This window comes from Symphalangus syndactylus, chromosome 17 (genome assembly GCF_028878055.3).
Source record: "Symphalangus syndactylus isolate Jambi chromosome 17, NHGRI_mSymSyn1-v2.1_pri, whole genome shotgun sequence".
NCBI classification, from domain to species: domain Eukaryota; kingdom Metazoa; phylum Chordata; class Mammalia; order Primates; family Hylobatidae; genus Symphalangus; species Symphalangus syndactylus.
The window spans coordinates 25,292,698-25,316,262 of record NC_072439.2 but is presented as its reverse complement, the minus strand read 5'-3'; the positions used below and the strand labels follow the sequence as shown (position 1 = coordinate 25,316,262).

The window sequence follows — 23,565 nt, the reverse complement described above, 5'->3', positions numbered from 1 at the left end:
ATTTGTCCAAATGTGAATTCACTATTATTTGATTGGTAAAGCTTGATTAGTAAAGAATAATGGTAAATTGGCCTGGCTCCTGAGATTCTCAGGCAAAGTCCGTGCTGGCTTGAGTTCTCTGTAAGTTGACTTTAGATGACATCTTTCATGTTTGGAAAACAATATTCCAGACATGAAATAAAAAACTGTGAGTCACACAATCAACATAATACTAGGCTTGGGCCATCACTGCTTTTAGAGTATTATGTTTTAGTGCTCATTTAATTATCTGTTTGCTATAAAAGTTGGCAGTCCTGACTTTCCTCTCCAATGTAAACAAAATAATATTATCTAATTCCTTTGCTGTTTATTGACATCATAGCAGAAACTCTTAAATTTTATTTTAAAAACAGAGTTAGATTTTCCTCGTAATAGATCTAAAAGAGGTGAAATTGAATGTTCCTTTTGCAAGCAAACAAGCTTCTGTCACTACTAGTAAGAAAAGTATTATAAGTAAAGGAGAATCTAAAGAGAGGTCTTTTTATCAGTCATGACACATGGGTGAGTTGACAGCCTAGAGTCTAGATGTCAGCTTTGGCAGTCTGGAAATTTGGTATCTTCAGGTTACCGACTGCTGAGTGAACTCAGGGGTATTGACTGCTATTAACTGGTCAGTATATTCTCTGTGCTGCAGCAGAGTCTATATGGGAAATCAAATGACAATCCAAAGTTTGCTTGGTGAGCATGACGTCAGAGCCAAAGGGAGTTGGGTGGTCTGAGTGGCATATGTCACAGCCCCAGGGGCAGGACGTCCTCCTCTCCACTCCAGAGACAGTGTTGTAGAACAGAGCTGATTGCTTGTCCTCTTGGCTTGCCTAGTGATGGAAACCGAGCATGAATAGCCTCTCTTGTTAAAATAGAACACAAAACCCTCTAAGGTTTGAGCATATGAGAGGTCTGGAAGACGAGACTGCATGCAGTTACCAACTTGTCCTCCTGGATTTTCCCTCTCCTGCCAGTTCCCTCTCTTTGACTTTGGGTGTTCATCACCATCTTCAGCCCCAGGGTATATTGTGCTCTCTAAAAAACTGGTCAAAGGGAAGCATCAGACCTCTTCCTATGGTTCTCAGTACAACTGAGATAGGCTGCAACAGCCAATGAGTGTCTTATTAAAATTAATACAAAGCTGAAGGATACAAACATGTACCAAAACTGTAAAAAGTTGATGGTTGATGGAGGATAAATTTCTGTACCGGAGCTTGCAGCAAAAGGTTGGGAAATCTAAGCCAAGCAATTAGTCATGACCAGGTTAAACAGTGACTTCATTTTCTAAAGTGATGCCTTTTCAAAGAGTACTGCCCTTTTGAAAGCATCTTTACCTCTGCCAGGCAGCTACAACTGAATAGCTTGCGTGTCCTTTATTAGCCTGCTTTACTTTTGCAGATGGCTCATCTCATTTTTAATAGATTCTCATACAGCTCATTCTTAGGGTTGCACCATTTCTGACATTGTCCTCAAATTCTGGGAAGCGTCATAGGAATGTCTTCTTTTTCTGGCTTGTTTAGGCTATCTTTATGAAGGCATTTAAAAATATTCAATATTTTTTCAATCAATAGCAGCCATTTTTTTTTCTTTTGATACCGGGTCTTGCTCTGTCACCCAGGCTGGAGTGCAGTGGCCCATGGTAGCTCACTATAACCTTGAATTCCTGGGTTCAAGCGATCCTCCTGCCTCAGCCTCTCAAGTAGCTAGGACTACAGGCATACACTACCGCACCTGGCTAAGTTATTTTATTTTTGCAGAAACAGGGTCTTGCTATTTTGCCCAGACTAGTCTCTAACTACTGGCCTCAAGTGATTGTCCCACCTTGGCCTCCCAAAGCAATGGGATTACAGACCTGAGCCACAGCACCTGACCCAGCAATTGCTTTTTGTTTTTGTTTTTACTTCTGAGGCAGGGTCTCCCTGTTACCCAGGCTGGAGTGCAGTGGTGCGATAGTGGCTCATTGAAGCCTTGGCCTCCCTGGCCTCAGGTGATCCTCCCACCTCAGCCTCCTGAGTAGCTGGGCCTACAGGTGTGTGCCATCATGCCCAGCTAATTTTTGTAGCCTTTTTTTTTTTTTTTTTTTGTAGAGATGGAGGTTCGCCATGTTGTCCAGGCTAAGCCATTGTTTTTCAAGTTCAAATTGTTTCATCTTTGGTCAATAGGAAGGAGCCTATTTATGTGACTTTTGTGTCCTTTTGACTTGACCCCATTAATTGTGAAACATTTCCTTTCGTTTTGAGGTCATCAAAATGTTTCAGGTCATCTTGTACTTTTTCTGACCCAAACCTGGAATCAGTCACTCCTCAAAGGAGCCTTAGTTCCTTTGAGTGGGGAATGGTTTTTAGAGACCATAACCTGGGTGCTGGGGGTGTTCATTGCTGCTGAGTTGTCCTTACTTCTAAACCTATTCAATGAATGTATGTATTTTTTTGAAAAGAAAAAAAAATGAGTTTATACTGGTGTTTCCCATATAAATATATAATTGTAATATTTTAAAGAAAACTTAATTACTTTGGTTGTACACATGTTTTCTATTACACTGAAAACATCTTGACTCCATTTGATGTTAGCATAATTATTTATTTGCTTTATCCTGTAGTGGATATGAGAATTTAAGAAATATGAATATTATTAATAACAAGAATACTACTGAGTGAAATGTAAGATTTCTTTGCAGTTTTATTTGCTCTGGGAATATGTACCACTGTTGATGTACAGTCATAATATTGTGTTCTATGTCAACTTAAGAGAGAGAATTATTTTTTTCTGTGTTCTTATGCTATCAGTGGGATAGTCCATTAGGTTGACTTGCTTCCATTAATTTTCAATTGTTAGGGTTTTCTTTTACAATTTAAAAATAATTTATTCATTTATAGTCAGGGACTAGGTCTGTTGCTTAGGCTAGAATGCAGGGATGCAATCATAGCTCACTGCAGCTTTGAGCTCCTGGTTTCAAGACATCCTCCTGCCTTGACCTCCCAAAGTGCTAGGATTACAGGTGTGAGCCACTGTGCCCAGACTATTTTATGTATTTTCAAAATTTATTTTTATTTTTATGTCTTTTTAAGAGATGGGGGTCTTGCTATGTTGCCCAAGCTGGCCTCAAACTCTTGGGGCTAAGCAATTTTCCCACCTCAGCCTGCCAAGTAGCTGGAACTGTAGGCATGCTGCTCCATCATCCTGGTTTTTTAAACATTTAATTTGTTAATATTATTAATATAGTATTATTCCAGAGCCAAAACTACAGGAGGCACATCAAGAGAGGAGTCAGTTTTCCATTCTTGTCTCCTCCACAATGTTCCTTCTCCTATACAAGTTTTCTAATTTGTTTTTGGTTTATCCATCTAGTGTTTCTTTTTATAAATATTAGCAAACACAAATGTCTTTATGTCCCCCCATACCCTTTCTTTCATCCATTTTATTTTTATTTGTTTGTTTTTGTTTTTGTTTTTTTATTAATTTTTTTTGCACACAAAACAATAAACATTTTCTAAAAATACATACAAACAAAAAGATACATATCAAACATATTAGGAAGGTTGCACATGGGAAGACGGGGAATAGAAATCGGGGGTGGGAATTAAAGAAAATAAATGAGAGAGGGACTTTGTATGGATCAATGATAATAACTCAATCCTCTATTTGACAAAGAATAAGGAGAAGGAAGAGGAAGAAAAAGCAAGTGGGATAAAGGATCAGAAAGGGAGGAAAAGAGAAAAAATTAGAATATGACTCCAGGGTAGACCTGTTTTGTTGTCTCTGGGTGGGTTGATTGGTTTGTCTATTGTATTTTTCATGTTTTGCCATGTTGGCCAGGCTGGTCTCAAACTCCTAGCCTCAAGTGATCAACCCGCCTCGGCCTCCCAGAGTGCTGGGACTGCAGGCGTGAGCCACCACGTCCAGCCCCCACATTGCGTCTGGCCTCCGTGGTAGACCTTCTAGACAGGGCGGCCAGGCAGAGGCGCTCCTCACTTCCCAGACGGGGCGGCCGGGCAGAGATGCTCCTCACTTCCCAGACGGGGTGGTGGCCGGGCAGAGGTGCTCCTCACTTGCCAGACAATGGGCGGCCAGGCAGAGGCGCTCCTCACTTCCCAGACGGGGCGGCCGGGCAGAGACGCTCCTCACTTCTTCCCAGACGGGGCGGCCAGGCAGAGGCGCTCCTCACTTCCCAGACGGGGCAGCCAGGCAGAGGCGCTCACTTCCCAGACGGGGCAGCCGGGCAGAGGCGCTCCTCACTTCCCAGACGGGGCGGCCGGGCAGAGACGCTCCTCACATCCCAGAGGATGGGCGGCCGGGCAGAGGTGCTCCTCACTTCCCAGACGATGGGGGGCCGGGCAGAGGCGCTCCTCACTTCCCAGACGGGGCAGCCGGGCAGAGGCGCTCCTCACTTCTTCCCAGACAGGGCGGCCGGGCAGAGGCGCTCCTCACATCCCAGACCATGGGCGGCCGGGCAGAGGCGCTCCTCACTTCCCAGATGATGGGCGGCCGGGCAGAGGCGTTCCTCACTTCCTAGACGGGGTGGCGGCTGGGCAGAGGCGCTCCTCAACTCCCAGATGGGGCGGCCGGGCAGAGGCGCTCCTCACATCCCAGACGATGGGCGGCCAGGCAGAGACGCTCCCCACCTCCCAGACGGGGCGGCGGCCGGGCAGAGGCTGCAATCCCAGCACCCTGGGAGGCCAAGGCAGGCTGCTAGGAGGCGGAGGCTGCAGCGAGCCAAGACCACGCCACCGCACTCCAGCCCGGGCAACACCGAGCACCAAGTGAGCGAGACTCCGTCTGCAGTCCCAGCACCTCGGGAGGCCAAGGCGGGCAGACCACTCGAGGTCAGGAACTGGAGAGCAGCCTGGCCAACATGGCGAAACCGCGCCTCCAGCCAAAGGACAAAAACCAGGCAGGGGTGGTGGCGCGCGCCCGCAATCCCAGGCAGCCCGCAGGCCGAGGCAGGAGAATCACGGGAGCCGGAGGCAGGGAGTCTGCAGCGTGCCGACTATACTCCAGCCCGGGCAACAGAAGGAAGAAGGGAAGGAAAGGAAAGGACAGGGAAGGGAAGGGGAAGGGAAGGCTCTTTCATCCATTTTAATGGTAAATATTCTATTGGTGAATATTGCCGTTTGAGAATGACTTTTTTTTTTTTTTAAACCATAATGATGGGCAATAGTTCAGAACTACTGAAGTCTGGCTGGAGAGATGAGGAACATTACTTTTAAATACTGCTTGAAAAGAGAACACTTTTTTTCTGGAAGCCCGTTTTTCTAAAAGAAACAGTTTTTTTCCTTCATTTTCTCCGCGCCTCTGTAATCTGCCAGGAAATAATTCAACGCAACTCGGGCTGAAACGCCTCGCTGCCTGCGGTTGGGTCACGGCCCCTTCTGAGACTGCTCGGAAGTGGGAGAGGACGCTTGCCCTCACGGGTGTTCTGCCCCTGAGACTGGCGCCCCTTGGTGCTCCCTCTGTTCCTCCCAGATCTTGGGAGAAGCACGGACATCTCTGTTTCTGATTTGGTCCCCGAACGCAGTTGCGCGCCCACCGGCTCCCTGTCTCTGGCGCTTCTGGGCGCGGGGGAGCTGGGGCGGCCCCGCCTGCGCACGGCGGTGCCGGGATTGGGGGCGGGCACGCAGCCTCCGTCTCCCGCGCGCTCGCTCGCTCGCTCGCTCGCTCCCGCCCTCCCCGCTTTGAGCGATCTCCTGCCTCAGCCTTGCAGGCTCCGCACTGCAGATGCCTGCTGGCTTCCCTGCGCTCGGCGGCTCCCGCGGTGCCCCGCAAGTCCCCGTGACCCTCCAGCACTGGCCGGCCGTGCACTCCCTGCTCCCAGGGGCCGGTCAGCCGCAGACACTCACCCAGCTCCGCGAGCTCAGCCGCTCAGCCAGTGGGGTAGCGGGGACCAAGACGGACGGTGGCCGTGCCAGAGCCCGGGGCGCTCTCGGATGCGGCAGGACAAGCTGACCGGGTCTCTGAGGCGTGGGGGGAGATGCCTGAAGCGGCAGGGCGGCGGCGTGGGCACCATCCTGAGCAATGTGCTCAAGAAGCGCAGCTGCATTTCCCGGACCGCGCCCCGGCTGCTCTGCACCCTGGAGCCGGGTGAGGACCCAGGGCTGCAGATGGGGCGCTGGAAAGTAGCGCCGGGGCTGCCCGCCCTTCTGCCTAGCCTGACTCCGTCTAGGCCAGGGAGCTCTGGGGAAAGTCCGCATGCCACCTGGTGCTGGGCACCGCGTTGGCACCTGCAGGGAGCGATCGGTCTGGAAGGGTAGAGGGTAGACGGGGGCCTGGGCGGGGCAGCGGCCTCCCCAGGCACGGAGAACCCGCTGCTTCCACCCTCTGCCAGCGGACCCCCACCCTGCGGCCTATGCGCTCGGCTTTCTCCGCGTGGCGGGGAAGTGCGGGTGGCTACCCGGGCCCTCAGAGGCCGCACCACCTATTGTGTTCCAGGCTCGCAGGAAGCCAGACCTTGCGAGAGGTGTATCGGGGCGGAGAGAGGCACAGGTTTGACGCTGGAGGTCGGAGGGGGAAGACAGTGGCTGCAAAGGCAAAACCGGGTGTTATTTTCCCAAGAGTCCCTTCAGCGTGAGTGCTGGGGTCAGCTCGAACTGGAGCCTGTAATTTGTGAGTGCGAGTGGGGAGCAGCAGGAGATCGTTTTCATAGGTGAGGTCCGGGAACGAGCCTGGTCGTGCTAGGCAAGGCCCTTCCCGCTGTCAGCCTGTGTTTACCCATCCCTGCTTCTCCAGGCTGCATAACTCCGCGTCGGCTCCATCACCCGGCATCCCTCCCCGGGATTTTAAGAGCCTGGCCCTAGCGCGGGCTCCTGGGCACGGAGGTTTCTGGCAAGGAGTGGTCGCCGAGGGAGTTGGCTATACTCTCACTGGTGCTTGGCGCTCACCTGTTCCCTGGAGTGGCACCGGCTGGGATGCGTTCCAGGCGGGTTCACAGTCCCCGGCCCCCGCCCCCCAGCGCCAGTGCCTTGGGGACCTGCTGTAGAGCCGCAGGAGAATCGAGGTGCCGAGTCCCAAAGGGTGGGATGCGGCGCTGCCTTTCCCAACCTCGTGGTTTCTTTGTTTTTCTCCCCTAGGACGTGTCTAGTTGCAGAGGCTGTAGTATTTATTCACCATCTTCCTTTACCTCTTTTTTTTTTCTTTTAAGTCTCCTTCCCACGTTAAAAGTAAGTGTTTTGTATTTCTGAATCCAGAATAGCTGTGATTATCAGATGAAACATAAACCTTCTCTCTGCCCGTATTCTGTTAGAAGAAAAGCGGGTGAAAGTGACCTGGTTTAAGCTTTTGCATGGAGGCGGCGAATCAATTTCAGTTAAATCCTCTTGCTCATTTTTGATCATGAGAGGATAGTTGTGGTTTTGGCCAACTAACCCCTGCTGGATTTCACTATGAGAAGGCAATCGGCATGATGCCCAGCGGTGCCCCGGAAAAGTCAGAAGAGCATATTGATCAGACATACAGGGAATCCTTGTAGTGCAGCAAGAATAAGTCAGCGCGGGACCAAATTTCCTGGTCTTTGTTATCAAGCAAACGTCATGATTATACATTCCTCCATTCAGCACCTCGGGTCTGGACAGCAACCTCACTTGTTTCAGCGTGCCTTAAAGTGTGCGCTGCGCTGGAAACACTCCTGTGGCCATTGTTATCACCGTTCTGCGTTTGGGCAGGACTTCGTTTAAACCACCTCAGAGAGAGGCGGATCCATGTGGTACTTAATATTCCTTGGGGGAAAAAAAAAACTTATCTATCTAGGCAGAGTATGGTTATGGCCCTGAAGCTTTAAAAAGAAATATCAAGGCATTGATTGGATGCCTGGGATTCTCTGCGACAGCTTACTTTAGAAACCTAGGACCCAACTCATGCATTTACAGTGCTCTTCCAGGGTTCCATGAACACCTGCATACTGACATGGGCTGGCAAAAATCAGATACATCTCTTTCCAGCTTCTTGACTCCGTGTATATATATATTTTTTAAAAGACCAGTCTACTTGATTACTTACTATTATTTCATAAATTCTGAAGATTGCTCCTATTCATACCAACCCCTAAGATGTGGAAGTTGTGGAGAAGTTTTTAGTACACCTAATCTGCAATCAATAATCTTAGAAACAAAAATGCCATCATTTGACTTTTGAAATTTGTAAAACTTAATGTTATTGATAGTATTTGGCATTTCTTAGTCCTTGAACTTTTGGGCAATAATTCCTTTAAAAAATGGGGCCAGGTGCCGTGGCTCATGTCTGTAATCCTAGCACTTTAGGAGGCTGAGGCAGGTGGATCACTTGAGATCAGGAGTTTCAGACCAGCCTGACCAACATGATGAAACCCTGTTCTACAAAAAATACAAAAATTAGCTGTGTGTGGTGGCACATGCCTATAATCCCAGCTATTCGGGAGGCTGAGGTGGGAGGATTGCTTAAGCCCAGGAATTCAAGGCTGCATTGTGCTATGATTGTGCCTGTGAATAGCCACTATACTTCAGCCTGGGTGATATATTGAGACTCTATCTCTTAAAAAGAAGGAAAGGAATTGAGACTGAGATAGGTTAGATAAATTGTTTCAGTCTAGGAACCAAGTCGAATGGAGGACTGTGTGACTCCAATCCTGTGGTGTCATTTTTGTTTTTGTTTTTGTGGTACTCCAGGCATCTATGTAAATCACCATCATACCCTATTGCTATAGGGTATTTTCCTGTTTTAAGAATCAATATGCTTACCTTTTGGCAAAATTGACTAAAATTTAGTAAAGATACATACTTTAAAAAAATTTGTCATGGACACAGGAAGGGGAACATCACACTCCGGGGACTGTTGTGGGTTGGGGGAGTGGGGGAGGGACAGCATTAGAAGATATACCTAATGCTAAATGATGAGTTAATGGGTGCAGCAAACCAACACGGCACATGGATGCATATGTAACAAACCTGCACATTGTGCACATGTACCCTAAAACCTAAAGTATAATAAAAAAAAAATTGTGATGATTCAGTAGAATCAAGCTTTTACTAGTATTTTTGATATAACTTTTTATAGTCTCCAAAAATAACATCTATTTATGTATTTTTGTTTCAGGAGTTGATACCAAGTTGAAATTCACTCTTGAGCCATCTTTAGGTCAAAATGGTTTTCAGCAGGTAACTTTGGTTTTGAAAACACTCTTCTTTTGGGGGTACCAACAGGGCACATTGAGGTATATTCTCAAAGTGGAAATAACATATTCTTTGATATGAATGTGAAGACGAGTCACTTCAAAAATATTTCAGGTGAAGTAGCTTTTGAGCTACAAGTGGCCTGGGTTTATATTTGCAATGGCAAATTTTGCACTTTCTATTAATGGTACATGTGTGAAAAATTTTTAAATGAATAAATTTCACACTTGTACCATAATGTCTATTATTCTGAACCCCGTAATATATATTTTGGCTTATTAACCAGAGCTTCCCAACCATTTTGTCTGTACTGCAAAGGGGTCACAGATGTTTTAAGGGTGCCCAAGGGGTGGGACGCGGCACAGTAATAGCCATGGACTGATCTTTTCTGTCTGAAAGAAGCTTTGACTGTTTACCCCATTGTGCTGTGCAAATTTCAACACATTCTATGAATGTCAAGATGGGAAAAAGATTGCAAAGTGCTTATGTAGGTCACTGTGATCACCTCTTGGGATTTCTTCTTTGTTCCTAGTGGTACGATGCTCTCAAGGCAGTTGCCAGGCTATCCACAGGAATACCAAAGGAATGGAGGAAAAAGGTAAGGAGGACTCATAGGGCTAGAATACAGAAGGATCATCACTGCCCTTCTTTAAAGCCTCTGGAATGTCAAAAAATATATTCTAGGTTTAGTTACTTGAAAACCTGTCTTGATTATTCATTCCTGCAATAAATATTTATTGATTATTCTGTGCCAAGTAACGTTCTAGGTTCTGGGGATACAGCAGTGGAAAAAAACAAAACAGACCAAAGTTTTTTGTCCTCATGGAGCTTACAATGAATAAAATATAAAGTATGTCAGATGGTAATAAGTGCCATGGATAAAAATAAAGTGTAGAGAGAAATAAAGAGCGTTTAGGAGAAAAGGGGTAAGGAGGTGGAATTTTAAATAGCGAGGTGACATTCGAGTAGGCCCCTGAAGGAGGTGAGAAGCCAGCCATGCAACTACCTGGGAGGAGATACTCCAGGCAGAGGGAACAGCCAGCACAAGCACCCTCAGCCCTCAGGCAGGAGCATCTTGCATCTGGGTTGTATTCAAGCAAAGATGGGGTGGGGCGGGGCTGGGGCACAGTGAACAAAGGAGGAAGCAATAGGTGAGGGTGTCATAGAGGTAATGTGGTGGGTTGAGGGGGTGGCAGATCATGGAGAAACTGGTAGGCTACCATAGGTCTTGGGCTTTTGCTAGTGTGAGATAGGAAGCACTGGGAAGTTTTGAGCAGGGGAGTGACATGATCTGACTTTTATTATGAATGGGCTACTCTGGGTACTGACTTGAGAATATGAGAGACAAGGGCTGAAGTAGGGAGACCAGTAGGAGGCTTGCAGTAGCTCAGGCAACAGATGCATCAGGATTGTGGTAGTGGAGATGGAAATCCTAGATACATTTTAAGGCTGAGCTCACATGAATTCCTATTGGATTGAATATAAGGTATAACAGGGATGTCAAAGATGACTTCAAGATTTTGGCCTGAGTGATTGGGAGGTAGAATTACTGTTTACTCAGACGGGAGGAGTAGGTGAGGTGTGTGTGTGTCTGTACATGTAGGTAGGGTAGGTGGTGGAATAAGTGATTGGTTTTGGATCTGTTAAGGTTGAGATGCCTATTAGATATCTAATTTGAAGGTATCAAGTGAGCATTTGGATATATGCTTCTGAGGTTAGAAGAGAAGTCTGGCTGGATATATAAATCAATGTTTATTCCTGCTAAATCATGTTTAAATACCAAAACTTGAAATACACACTTAGGATATTAATTTATAAGCCTAATCTTTGTATTTCTAGAATTTGAAAATTGAGGGTTCCTCAAAATATTCATAAAAGTGACATTATGAAATATAACTTTCAGAAACAGATTTTCTGGATAAGATAATCAAAGAGTAAAAATATCCAGTGACTCTTTTTAAAAACTTACTCATTATGGGAGCCCATCTGTCAGTTTTGTGTATGTGTGTGAGAGGGATGGTTTAAAGGCAGAGGCCACTCCATGGTGAAAAAGAGCCCCATTCACCATGAGTGACCAGATGGCTCTTGCCCAAGTGTGGAGAGCAATACAGAGCTAAGTAAAACAAGCTTATGAGATTATACAGGTTATTCAATGAACAGAAATACAATTTGAAAATCTTTTTGGTTTGTCTTTCTAACAGTATCCCTAATGCCTGGATTGCTGCTTGACACATAGTGGGAACTCAACAAATATTTATTGAAAGAGTAAATGAAAGGCCCTAAATGGCGCAAATCAGTACAGCAAACATTTCAGTGAGGCTCTTTTAGATTTCTACTTACGAATGATAGCTGGTCTAGGGACACTTCCCATTTTCTTGTCGAATGCAATAACTACTTTCTAATAAAGGTGAAGTTATGTATTCTACTTTGGCATTCTCCTTTGTCTATGTAATATTTTAGGTTTGGTTGACCTTGGCAGATCATTATTTGCACAGTATAGCCATTGACTGGGACAAAACCATGCGCTTCACTTTCAATGAAAGGAGTAATCCTGATGATGACTCCATGGGAATTCAGATAGTCAAGGTAATGCCCCTGAACTTGGCCTGTCATCCTAATATAGAAGAAAGACTCTAAGAGCCAGTTGCTTTTTGGACAGAGGATCAAATGATCTCTGCCTTCTGGTTTGAATGTCTGTATATTTTCTGCCTTCTCATATCATTAGCTTTTTCATGGGGAACCTTGACAATGTGTTGTCTGCGTAAATTTAAATGTTACCAGTAAGAAGAAAATGTTTGCAAATGAGCTTTCATTCATATTCAACTTATTAATCTTCCTCACACTATAGGAAGGACACTTTGTCATGGGTCAATGATGCCAACTGGATTTTTATATAAAAGTCACTGATTGAAAAAGTTAGTTAAGTATATTTCATATGAGAATCATTTGGTTCTTATTAGAGTCTTTGATAGTTTCTTAACTGCCAGTTTCTAAAGACAGGTTCACAGGTAGGGTTTACTTCCAACCACCTTGTGGGTTCAAGCCAGCTGTGTAGGCATTTGTGGCTTGCTTACCTGGGTTATTACAGTTGAACAGAGCCTGGTGCTAAAAGCCAAGGATACTGATTCTGTTTGATCCCAGTATTATCCTCTTACATAAGGCTCTAGCACATGGTTTTTGATTTTGTATGAGTACATTACAGTGTGATACTAAGCTGGGGTTTTAAAAGGAAAGTTGTTTCATCCAAATTTTGGCCACCTCAAGATGGCTAATGTTTTGGCATATTTGGAGATTTTTTTTAAGGAGGAAGTACTAACTAAAATGAGCTACTTTCTGTTCTAACTTGGTTTCAGACAAATGCTAAAAAAGTTATGCAATTTTACATTGTGTACTAAAAAGCTTTTGCATTATTCACATTTAAGCTATATATTTGGAATTTTAGAATATGTTTCACAGAGATGAAGTATCTCATATTTGAAATATTTCCTTTTTGTCTAACTGGTGAATTAAGGCAATGCACCTTTTTTAACAATCATCTTATTAAGAGTATCTTTTGTTTTCTCATTGAAGTGAATGCTGTGTCAGTTAATGATTTCAGCTCTTGAAAATTGTAGTTCCTGCTTAGTAATTAAATTATAGATATTGCCTTCATTAAAGCATAGCAAATATTTCTGTCTTATATACATTCATAAAATAATTTGGATAGAATGATTTGCTCTCTATAATCACGTTTTTTGCTATTTTGATTTCACTCCTTTATGTTATTTAGAGTTTTGATAGCTAAATATTATACTTTATTTGTAGAAAGGAAGAATGTTAGCCTCAATCATACATGTATTGTGATGACTATTGTTTTACCTGAGAAATATTATTAAAACAAACTATCAATTTATATGAAATTATGATGTAATTATTGTTAATTCTGAGCTACTTTTTGTGGTAATCCTGGAAACATTTTAAGTTGAAAATTTGCCTGACTGAAATTCCTCTTGCAAATCTCTCTTAAATAGCATATTACAAAATATTATGAAAAAGAAAGCTGAAAATGCATTTTGACTCATATGTATAAAAACATACACATTTTTTAAAAATAAACTTTATGTTGATAGTTTGACTCTGTTTACTGAGTCAAAAAAAATAAGGTTTTTTTTGGAAAGAATATTAGGAGTTATTTTTGAAAATATTGTTTCCCTTCCATTTAGGACCTTCACCGCACAGGCTGTAGTTCTTACTGTGGCCAGGAGGCTGAGCAGGACAGGGTTGTGTTGAAGCGGGTGCTACTGGCCTATGCCCGATGGAACAAAACTGTTGGGTACTGCCAAGGCTTTAACATCCTGGCTGCACTAATTCTGGAAGTGATGGAAGGCAATGAAGGGGATGCCCTGAAAGTGAGTAGCAGGCTCTGACAAAGGCAACAGACATTCTTCTGAGAGTGAGAAATTGGAACTATAATCTCTCTTCCTTGATGTGTCATCCTTTTCCAAGGTGTTTGACACACCTTTGTAATGACCTATGATAGCATTTCCTCCAGGTTAGAGCCATGTCAAGTGACAGATTCATGCAGCTGCCAACTATGAGGCAAATGATTATGTGTTCAGTCTCATTTATAAGACATCATATTTTTAAAGCAAGTTAAATATTAATTGTATTAATTATTCATTGTTGTTCAACAAATTAACTGCTTAAAACAGCAAACGTATTATCTTATAGTTTCTTTGCATCAGAAATCTAGACACAGCCTAACTGCCTCAAGGACACATCACTGTCGCGGTTAAACTGTTGGTTGGTGTTGCAATCTCATCTGAAGGCTCAACTGGGGGTGGGCATTGGCTTTCAAGTTTGTTTATGTGGTTGTTGGCAAGATTTAATTCCTCACAGGCTGTTGGACTGAGGCCCCGGTTCCTTGCTGGCTGTTGACTGGAGGCCTTTTATAGTTCCTTGCCATGTGGCCTCTCCATCTCTCAACCCAGTGGCTGGCACCCCCAAAGTGAACAAGAGAGTAAAAGATAGTGAGTGAGGCAAAAGAGTTTAAGTTACAGATTTGTAGCCAAACATCAGAAGTGACATCCAACTGTATTTCCATATTCTGTTCTTTAGAAGCCAGTCACCAGGTTCAGCTCATAGTCAAGGGGAAGGGCTCATACAAGGGTGTGACTTAGGGGTCATGTTAGAACTGCCTCCCACGCTAGTTATGCTTAATTTTGATTGGATTGCCTTATTGAGTTGCTTTACTCTTTCATATTTGGAGCAAGATATGGAGGAGTTGGGCTGAGAGTGAGTGTCTAAGGAAGGTGTTTGCATGGAGAAGCATTATGGAATTGACTTACATTAATATCTTTTAATCTTTGATGCCTAGGACCTTTATTAGTTAAAACAAATTTTAAAAACATATTGAGATGGGGCACTAGTGATTTAAGCTTATTGGTTTGCATGTGTGTCAGTGAGTCACCAGAAATAGAGTGCTTATGAGAAATGAAGCATTTTAAATGTGGAGGCTAATGCCTATTTGCTTAAGGCAATGTGGGGTTACTAATTCATATTTGAACCTTTAAACTGCTCTTGATTGCAATGCTTTGTGATGTATGAGATAGATACTTAGTCTTCGTGTCAAGAACCGCCCCCGCTGCAACCCCACTCCCAACAACTTGTATTTGACTATGGTGAATACCTTATTGATACTGTCAATCACTGATTAATGTGATGTGGAAAAATAAACAAATGTTCCTCTTGGTTTTATACATATGATGGTGGACTAGTTATAAATCCAGCCTGACATGATCTAAATCTGTATTCAATCTCTCACTTTTTCCATTGATGTATTTAAGGAAGCAGCTTTGAAGTTACTTGTTCATCAAAAAGGCAAGGGTAGGAGAGGGAGGGAGGCAGTGACAAATACATGACTTTAAGATGTTTTTTATTAAGAAGCAATTTTGTTTACTCAGTCTATCAGCTTTCGTCAGTTTTTTTTTTTTCAGATGGAATTGGTATGACGATAAAATGGGAATTGTTTTCTAGAGCAATTGGAATAAGTGAATCAAGTTAGGGGGTCGGATGGAGATGTTCAGGGAAGGAAATGTACATGCCAATCAAATTATAAAAGGGCTCAGTAATACTTGAGAAACTAGAAATTAAAAACTCACATAAAAATATGGATTAGATAAAGATGAGAAACTGAATATTTCAGCCCCCACGAAAATGAACTCCATGCAATGAGATGATGTCATCATCCTTTAAGAGTGTGTAGATCTTGTGTTTAGACATTTAATATGCAGAGGAAGGTTGGCTTCATGAAGGAACACTTCTGATGTCGAGGAAAATATTGGATGTCTGTTATTCCAGCATGGCCTCTACAAGTCATAATTACTAGGGAAACATATAGTTTATTAGAAATAGGTGAACCATTTTTCCTGCTATTTAGCACTTAAGTTTTTACTTAGCAAATCTTTTATTTTTAACTTTTTGTTAAAAATTCAGAGCTCTCCCATTATTTAGCCAAATCTTTTTTTTTTTTTTTTTTTTTTTTTGAGATAGAGTCTTGCTCTGTCACCCAGGCTAGAGTGCAGTGGCATGATCTTGGCTCACTGCAACCTCCACCTTCCAGGTTCAAGCAATTCTCCTGCCTCAGCCTCCCGAGTAGCTGGGATTACAGGTACACACCACCACGCCCAGCGAATTTTTGTATTTTTAGTAGAGATGGGGTTTCACCATGTTGGCCAGGCTGGTCTCAAACTCCTGACCTCAGGTGGTCCTCCTGCCTCAGTCTCCCAAAGTGCTGGGATTACAGGCGTGAGCCACCGTGCCTGGCTTTTTTTTTTTTTTTTTTTGATCTAAGATTTGACCTTGGAAATACAGTGGTGGCTGGTTTGAGTGAGCTGGCTCTATGTCTTCACATCAGACATTGAGATGCCTTCAGATAGAGAATTTCACTGTCACAGGAATTAGTATGATAATTGAAGAATTTTTTTTGCTTGTTTTCGTGTAATTTTGAGGGATCATAATTTCTCAATAAAAACCAAATATCTTTCTCGGCACTATATATCTTATCCTTAGATGAAAAATACAACAGTTGTCAGTGTACGTCCTTTATGTCTGTATTCATGATCCTGTAAATTCCTCTAATCCTGATCCATAGAGTGCTAGGTTCCTGCAAGGGTACTCCACCATGCTGAAACTTGCTCTCCTCATCAGCTGCTGCCTCCCAGAACCTCCTCTTCCCACAAAGACAGAATTTACTCCTTTCTTGTTGCTGAGCTCTTATTTCAAAGATGATGTTATGTTTACCCAGTAAATTTTATCCTAACATAAGAAGGCTAAGGCCTTCTGGGTCTGGCCACCTTATAACAAAGGAGAAAGAAGATCCTCCTCGAGAGCATGCCCCTGCCCTACTGACTCGTTCAAAACTGTGACTCTGAAGGGTTTTTTGTGTCTCTATTTCCTGCAGTTCTGCTCTGATTTTAGTTATTTCTAGCCTTCTGCTAGCTTTTGAATGTGTTTGCTCTTGCTTTTCTAGTTCTTTTAATTGTGATGTTAGGCTGTCAATTTTGGATCTTTCCTGCTTTCTCTTGTGGGCATTTAGTGCTGTAAATTTCCCTCTACATACTGCTTTGAACGTGTCCCAGAGATTCTGGTATGTTGTGTCTTTGTTCTCGTTGGTTTCAAAGAACATCTTTATTTCTGCCTTCATTTCATTATGTACCCAATAGTCATTCAGGAGCAGGTTGTTCAGTTTCCATGTAGTTGAGCGGTTTTGACTGAGTTTCTTAATCCTGAGTTCTAGTTTGATTGCACTGTGGTCTGAGAGACAGTTTGTTATAATCTCTGTTCTTTTACATTTGCTGAGAAGAGCTTTACTTCCAACTATGTGATCAATTTTGGAATAGGTGTGGTGTGGTGCTGAAAAAAATGTATATTCTGTTGATTTGGGGTGGAGAGTTCTGTAGATGTCTATTAGGTCCACTTTATGTAGAGCTGAGTTCAATTCCTGGATATCCTTGTTAACTTTCTGTCTCGTTGATCTGTCTAATGCTGACAGTGGGGTGTTAAAATCTCCCATTATTATTGTGTGGGAGTTTAAGTCCCTTTGTAGGTCACTCAGGACTTGCTTTATGAATCTGGGTGCTCCTGTGTTGGGTGCATATATACTTAGGATAGTTAGCTCTTCTTGTTGAATTGATCCCTTTACCATTATGTAATGGCCTTCTTTGTCTCTTTTGATCTTTGTTGGTTTAAAGTCTATTTTATCAGAGACTAGGATTGCAACCCCTGCCTTTTTTTGTTTTCCAGTTGCTTGATAGATCTTCCTCCATCCCTTTATTTTGAGTCTATGTGTGTCTCTGCACGTGAGATGGGTTTCCTGAATACAGCACACTGATGGGTCCTGACTCCTTATCCAGTTTGCCAGTCTGTGTCTTTTGATTGGAGCATTTAGCCCATTTACATTTAACGTGAATATTGTTATGTGTGAATCTGATCCTGTCATTATGATGTTAGTTGGTTATTTTGCTCGTTAGTTGCTATAGTTTCTTCCTAGCCTCGATGGTCTTTACAATTTGGCATGTTTTTGCAGGGGCTGGTACTGGTTGTTCCTTTCCATGTTTAGTGCTTCCTTCAGGAGCTCTTTTAGGGCAGGCCTGGTGGTGACAAAATCACTCAGCGTTTGCTTGTCTGTAAAGTATTTTATTTCTCCTTCACTTATGAAGCTTAGTTTGGCGGGATAGGAAATTCTGGGTTGAAAATTCTTTTCTTTAAGAATGTTAAATATCAGCCCCCACTCTCTTCTGGCTTGTAGAGTAAGAGGAAGTCAAATTGTCCCTGTTTGCAGATGACATGATTGTATATCTAGAAAACCCCATTGTCTCAGCCCAAAATCTCCTTAAGCTGATTAGCAACTTCAGCAAAGTCTCAGGATACAAAATTAATGTACAAAAATCACAAGCATTCTTGTACACCAATCACAGACAAACAGAGAGCCAAATCATGAGTGAACTCCCATTCACAATTGCTTCAAAGAGAATAAAATACCTAGGAATCCAACTTACAAGGGATGTGAAGGACCTCTTCAAGGAGAACTACAAACCACTGCTCAATGAAATAAAAGAGGATACAAACAAATGGAAGAACATTCCATGCTCATGGGTTGGAAGAATCAATATCGTGAAAATGGCCATACTGCCCAAGGTAATTTATAGATTCAATGCCATCCCCATCAAGCTACCAATGACTTTCTTCACAGAATTGGAAAAAACTACTTTAAAGTTCATATGGAACCAAAAAAGAGCCCGCATTGCCAAGTCAATCCTAAGCCAAAAGAACAAAGCTGGAGGCATCACGCTACCTGACTTTAAACTATACTACAAGGCTACAGTAACCAAAACAGCATGGTACTGGTACCACAACAGAGACATAGATCAATGGAACAGAACAGAGCCCTCAGAAATGATGCCGCATAGCTACAACTATCTGATCTTTGACAAACCTGACAAAAACAAGAAATGGGGAAAGGATTCCCTATTTAATAAATGGTGCTGGGAAAACTGGCTAGCCATATGTAGAAAGCTGCAACTGGATCCCTTCCTTACACCTTATACAAAAATTAATTCAAGATGGATTCAAGACTTATATGTTAGACCTAAAACCATTAAAATCCTACAAGAAAACCTAGGCAATACCATTCAGGACATAGGCGTGGGCAAGGACTTCATGTCTAAAACACCAAAAGCAATGGCAACAAAAGCCAAAATCGACAAATGGGATCTCATTAAACTAAAGAGCTTCTGCACAGCAAAAGAAACTATCATCAGAGTGAACAGGCAACCTACACAATGGGAGAAAATTTTTGCAACCTACTCATCTGACAAAGGGCTAATATCCAGAATCTACAATGAACTCAAACAAATTTACAAGAAAAAAACAAACAACCCCATCAAAAAGTGGGCAGAGGACATGAACAGACACTTCTCAAAAGAAGACATTTATGCAGCCAAAAAACACATGAAGAAATGCTCCTCATCACTGGCCATCAGAGAAATGCAAATCAAAACCACAGTGAGATACCATCTCACACCAGTTAGAATGGCCATCATTAAAAAATCAGGAAACAACAGGTGCTGGAGAGGATGTGGAGAAATAGGAACACTTTTACACTGTTGGTGGGACTGTAAACTAGTTCAACCATTGTGGAAGTCAGTGTGGCGATTCCTCAGGGATCTAGAACTAGAAATACCATTTGACCCAGCCATCCCATTACTGGGTATATACCCAAAGGACTATAAATCATGCTGCTATAAAGACACACGCACACGTATGTTTATTGCGGCACTATTCACAGTAGCAAAGAGTTGGAACCAACCCAAATGTCCAACAACGATAAACTGGATTAAGAAAATGTAGCACATATACACCATGGAATACTATGCAGCCATAAAAAATGATGAGTTCGTATCCTTTGTAGGGACATGGATGAAACTGGAAAACATCATTCTGAGTAAACTATTGCAAGGACAAAAAACCAAACACCGCATGTTCTCCCTCATAGGTGGGAATTGAACAATGAGAACTCATGGACACAGGAAGGGGAACATCACGCTCCGGGGACTGTTGTGGGGTGGGGGGAGGGGGGAGGGACAGCATTAGGAGATACACCTAATGCTAAATGACGAGTTAATGGGTGCAGGAAATCAACATGGCACATGGATACATATGTAACAAACCTGCACATTGTGCACATGTACCCTAAAACCCTAAAGTATAATAATAAAAAAAAAAAAAACTGTGACTCTGGAAAGTAGAAATTGTAAGCCGGGGAGGAGGGGAAAATGGGCCCTTGGCAGGGCGGGAGATTTTTTTGTGTGTGTGCGGGGGGTGGAAATAGAGTTTTACAGTATCTTGAATGTCAAAATGTGAGATAGCTACTTTTCCATCAACATAGAGCCTGTTATGTATATAGAGCCAGTTATGATTTTGTTCTTAATTTTGTTTTTCTGGTGCTTTGGGGAAAGGAGCTGGTCTTTAGGGAGTGGGTCAGGTACATAGCATGCCAGACCTTTTAGGAATGAAGACGCCTGAATTAACACCTGGATACCCTTCAGAGAACTGCAAACAAAGAAAGTAGAGGTAGTGATTCAATACTATTATAACTGAAAATATCTGACTTCTCCGATTCCACTGTACAAATGAGCCTAAACATTGAATGGAAATACATGGTTCCAGGTATTTTTGTTGGTAAGAGTTTGGTGGGAAAGAACCAGGGATTGACATATAGAGCTCATATGTGTTTGGTTGGGTCATTCTAGAGGTTCTTGACATTTTAGGAAAGGTAATACGAGTAGAAAAATCAAAATTAAAATAGCAATTTGAAGAACCTCTATAACAACCTTGTGAAAGAAATACAGATTCTGAAAAGTACTATTTGTTCAAGCAAAGCATAGTTGCATTTTCCCAGGAAGCGGACAAAGAGCCAACATGAGTTGCTCTAGTAGCCCAGGTTGATGGTGAGTAAATCTTAAGAGCTGCTTCAGTGGGGGTGTTTTATGATAGGCCTGCTCTTAGTTTTCATATTAGGTTGTAAAACTGTGCTGACATCAAAGAGCCAATACTGAGGCTCTGCTGGCTGCTGCACAAGCTTGGGCTTTGTCATTTCTCAGAATGACGCTAAGGGTTGCATAATCGCAGCTACTTATGGGCTGAACTCAGGTCTAGCAACCCATCTAGAAATTTCACACAGCAGCAGACTTGGGGTCTGAGTTACTTAGATGATTATGCCACATGCTCCCTAGCCAGGCTGTAGGAGAGCCTTGTAAATCTGGAACATTTGGTACTGATGCGTTTAAGGATAGTGTGCTTTGGCTAACAGCGTTTTATCTATTTGAATACTTATTTTCTCTTCAGGACATGTTGGGATCCCAGTTTTTACAAAGCAGTCTTAAGCTTTTTCTTTTTTTCTTTAGATTATGATTTACCTTATTGATAAGGTACTTCCCGAAAGCTATTTTGTCAATAATCTCCGGGCATTGTCTGTGGATATGGCTGTCTTCAGAGACCTTTTAAGAATGAAGCTGCCGGAATTATCTCAGCACCTGGATACTCTTCAGAGAACTGCAAACAAAGAAAGTGGAGGTAGGTTTCAATGCTATTATAACTCTGAAAATATTTGTCTTCTCTGATTCTGCTGTACAAATGAGCCTAAACACTGAATGGAAATATATATTTCCAGGTATTTTTGTAAGAGCTTGGTGTAATGAAATAGATTTTTAGAGAATGAAAACAAAACTGAAAATAACAAAAGGCCACATGTTGAACCTCTAACTGGTCATAAGTAGGAAGTCAGTCAAGAACCTAATACTAGTACCAGATCAACAACTGAAATGATGTACTCTGGATGGAGTACCATGTACACATCTTACTATCTAGTTAAACTGCTCTAAGCTGGCACCAAACCTGTAGGAGTCTTTAAAACCGAGCTACAGGTACAATTTAGTACAAACTGGTTTTACCTGAACCATTGAGATTACGAAAGAGTAGCTAAGAGCCGCTGGTATCTATTGGGCATCATCCAGCTTTTGGAAGTATCTGAGCTCATAGCTGTCATACCTACTGCTTGTACTTCCCTGGCTGTGTGTACAGAATAGTCAGGAGTTTGTTGTATTTCCTGCAAACCGGTGGTCCCCAACCTTTTTGGCACCAGGAACCAGTTTCAGGGAAGACAGTTTTTCCACAGACCGGGGTTTGGGGGATGGTTTCAGGATGATTCAAGCACATTACATTTATTGTGTACTTTATTTCTATTATTATTACATTGTAAGACATAATGAAGTGATTACACAACTCACTGTAATGTAGGATCAGTGGGAGCCCTGAACTTGTTTTCTTGCAACTAGATGGTCCCAACTAGGGGTGATGGGAGAAAGTGATGGATCATCAGGCGTTAGATTCTCATAAGGAGCACAAAACCTAGATCCCTCACGTGCACAGTTCACAATAGGCCTTGTGCTCTTATGAGAATCTAATGGTGCTGCTGATCTGACAGGAGGCAGAGCTCAGGTGGTAAACAATGGGGAGTGGCTGTAAATACAGATGAAGTTTTGCTTGCTGCTCACCTCCTGCTGTGTGGCCTGGTTCCTAGCAGGCCACGGACCCAGAGACACCTGAGTGTCTCTAGGCATTTCCTTCTAAACCATTTGAATAATCTCATTTAACTTGGCTCTGCAGTATAACTGTGTGGATTTTATAATGCTTCTGGATAGCCAATCTTCGCTGTCCCCTAGTCAGACAAACTTTAGTGAGCTACATGTTTTTACCCAAGTGCCTTGCACTTGGCTGTGAGGAACAACCTCAGATTCTAGTCTCTGAACAAAGATACTCCCTTTGTTCATAGCTAAGGAAGAAGAAAATGAATATAGGAAAACAGACATCTTTTTGTTTACACTTAGGTAATTGTATATATTGGCTGTAATTTGAAGGGAGGATCAGTGTAAATATCTAAATATTTATATTTCATAAAAATACATACTGATCACATAAAGTAAGAGGGAGTACTATGTTTTTAATAAATTCAGAAATTTCAAAATTTGCTGGACCCCAGATCTTTAGTTGGAAATATTTTTAAATGTAATGTTTATTCTCTATTTTGGGATTTGCCAGCTATCTTTCTGTTAATGATTTCTAGTTTAACTCCACTGTGGTCTGAGAACTATGTATAACTTAAGAAGTTGATAGATAATTTATAGTGAGCAATTTATTCTTGTCAAAGCAGCATTTGAATATAAGTGGGCATTATATGATTGTGAAAATCTGATGGCTTTTGCTTTTGAGAGGCTGAAGTCCTTTCTTTTTCTTCTATTTTTGGTGAGGAAAACTTTCTGCTTAATTTTCAGCTCACTACAATAGGTAGAGCCAAAGTAAGTTTTAGGTTAAGATTTCTGAAGTATTGTAAATATTTTTCGAAGTTCATATTTATTAAGCATACCTGTGTTCTTCCAGAAACATGGCAGTAAAAAGATAGAACAAGAGTTTAGAAATATGAAGAAATCAGTCAGGAAATGTAACAAATTTGAGTGGACATGGAAGACAAGAAAAGGGTATCTGCATATGCTGCCAATTATCATTTCTGAAGGAATTGAATGTGTTTGTTTTATTTCAGGTGGATACGAGCCCCCACTTACAAATGTCTTCACGATGCAGTGGTTTCTGACTCTCTTTGCCACATGCCTCCCTAATCAGACCGTTTTAAAGATCTGGGATTCAGTCTTCTTTGAAGGTTCAGAAATCATCCTAAGGGTGTCTCTGGCTATCTGGGCAAAATTAGGAGAGTAAGTGATTTCCACCTTCTGCTGTGTTCTGTGATGTTGAGGGCCTTAAGCTGTTTTTGTGCTCTAATGTGTAAAGCATCAATATTTAAGTGAAATGA

At 42.4% G+C, this 23,565-nt stretch overlaps 1 protein-coding gene across 9 annotated transcripts in view; it reads left to right on the top strand.

Moving 5' to 3' along the window:
- Positions 1–23,565, top strand: part of TBC1D30 (TBC1 domain family member 30) — a 183,823-nt gene that overhangs the window by 116,706 nt on the left and 43,552 nt on the right. For 5 of the 9 annotated variants that reach the window (XM_063621245.1, XM_063621246.1, XM_055249645.2 and 2 more), the window contains 6 exons: positions 9,085–9,146; positions 9,694–9,759; positions 11,622–11,747; positions 13,364–13,549; positions 21,107–21,275; positions 23,299–23,467. In XM_063621245.1, the coding sequence (XP_063477315.1) occupies positions 9,085–9,146; positions 9,694–9,759; positions 11,622–11,747; positions 13,364–13,549; positions 21,107–21,275; positions 23,299–23,467 (778 nt within the window). Of the gene's footprint in view, positions 1–5,087; positions 5,107–5,475; positions 6,103–9,084; positions 9,147–9,693; positions 9,760–11,621; positions 11,748–13,363; positions 13,550–21,106; positions 21,276–23,298; positions 23,468–23,565 lie in introns of those variants that run through there. The other 4 variants (XM_063621247.1, XM_055250887.2, XM_055250888.2 and 1 more) reach the window with 4 other exon arrangements.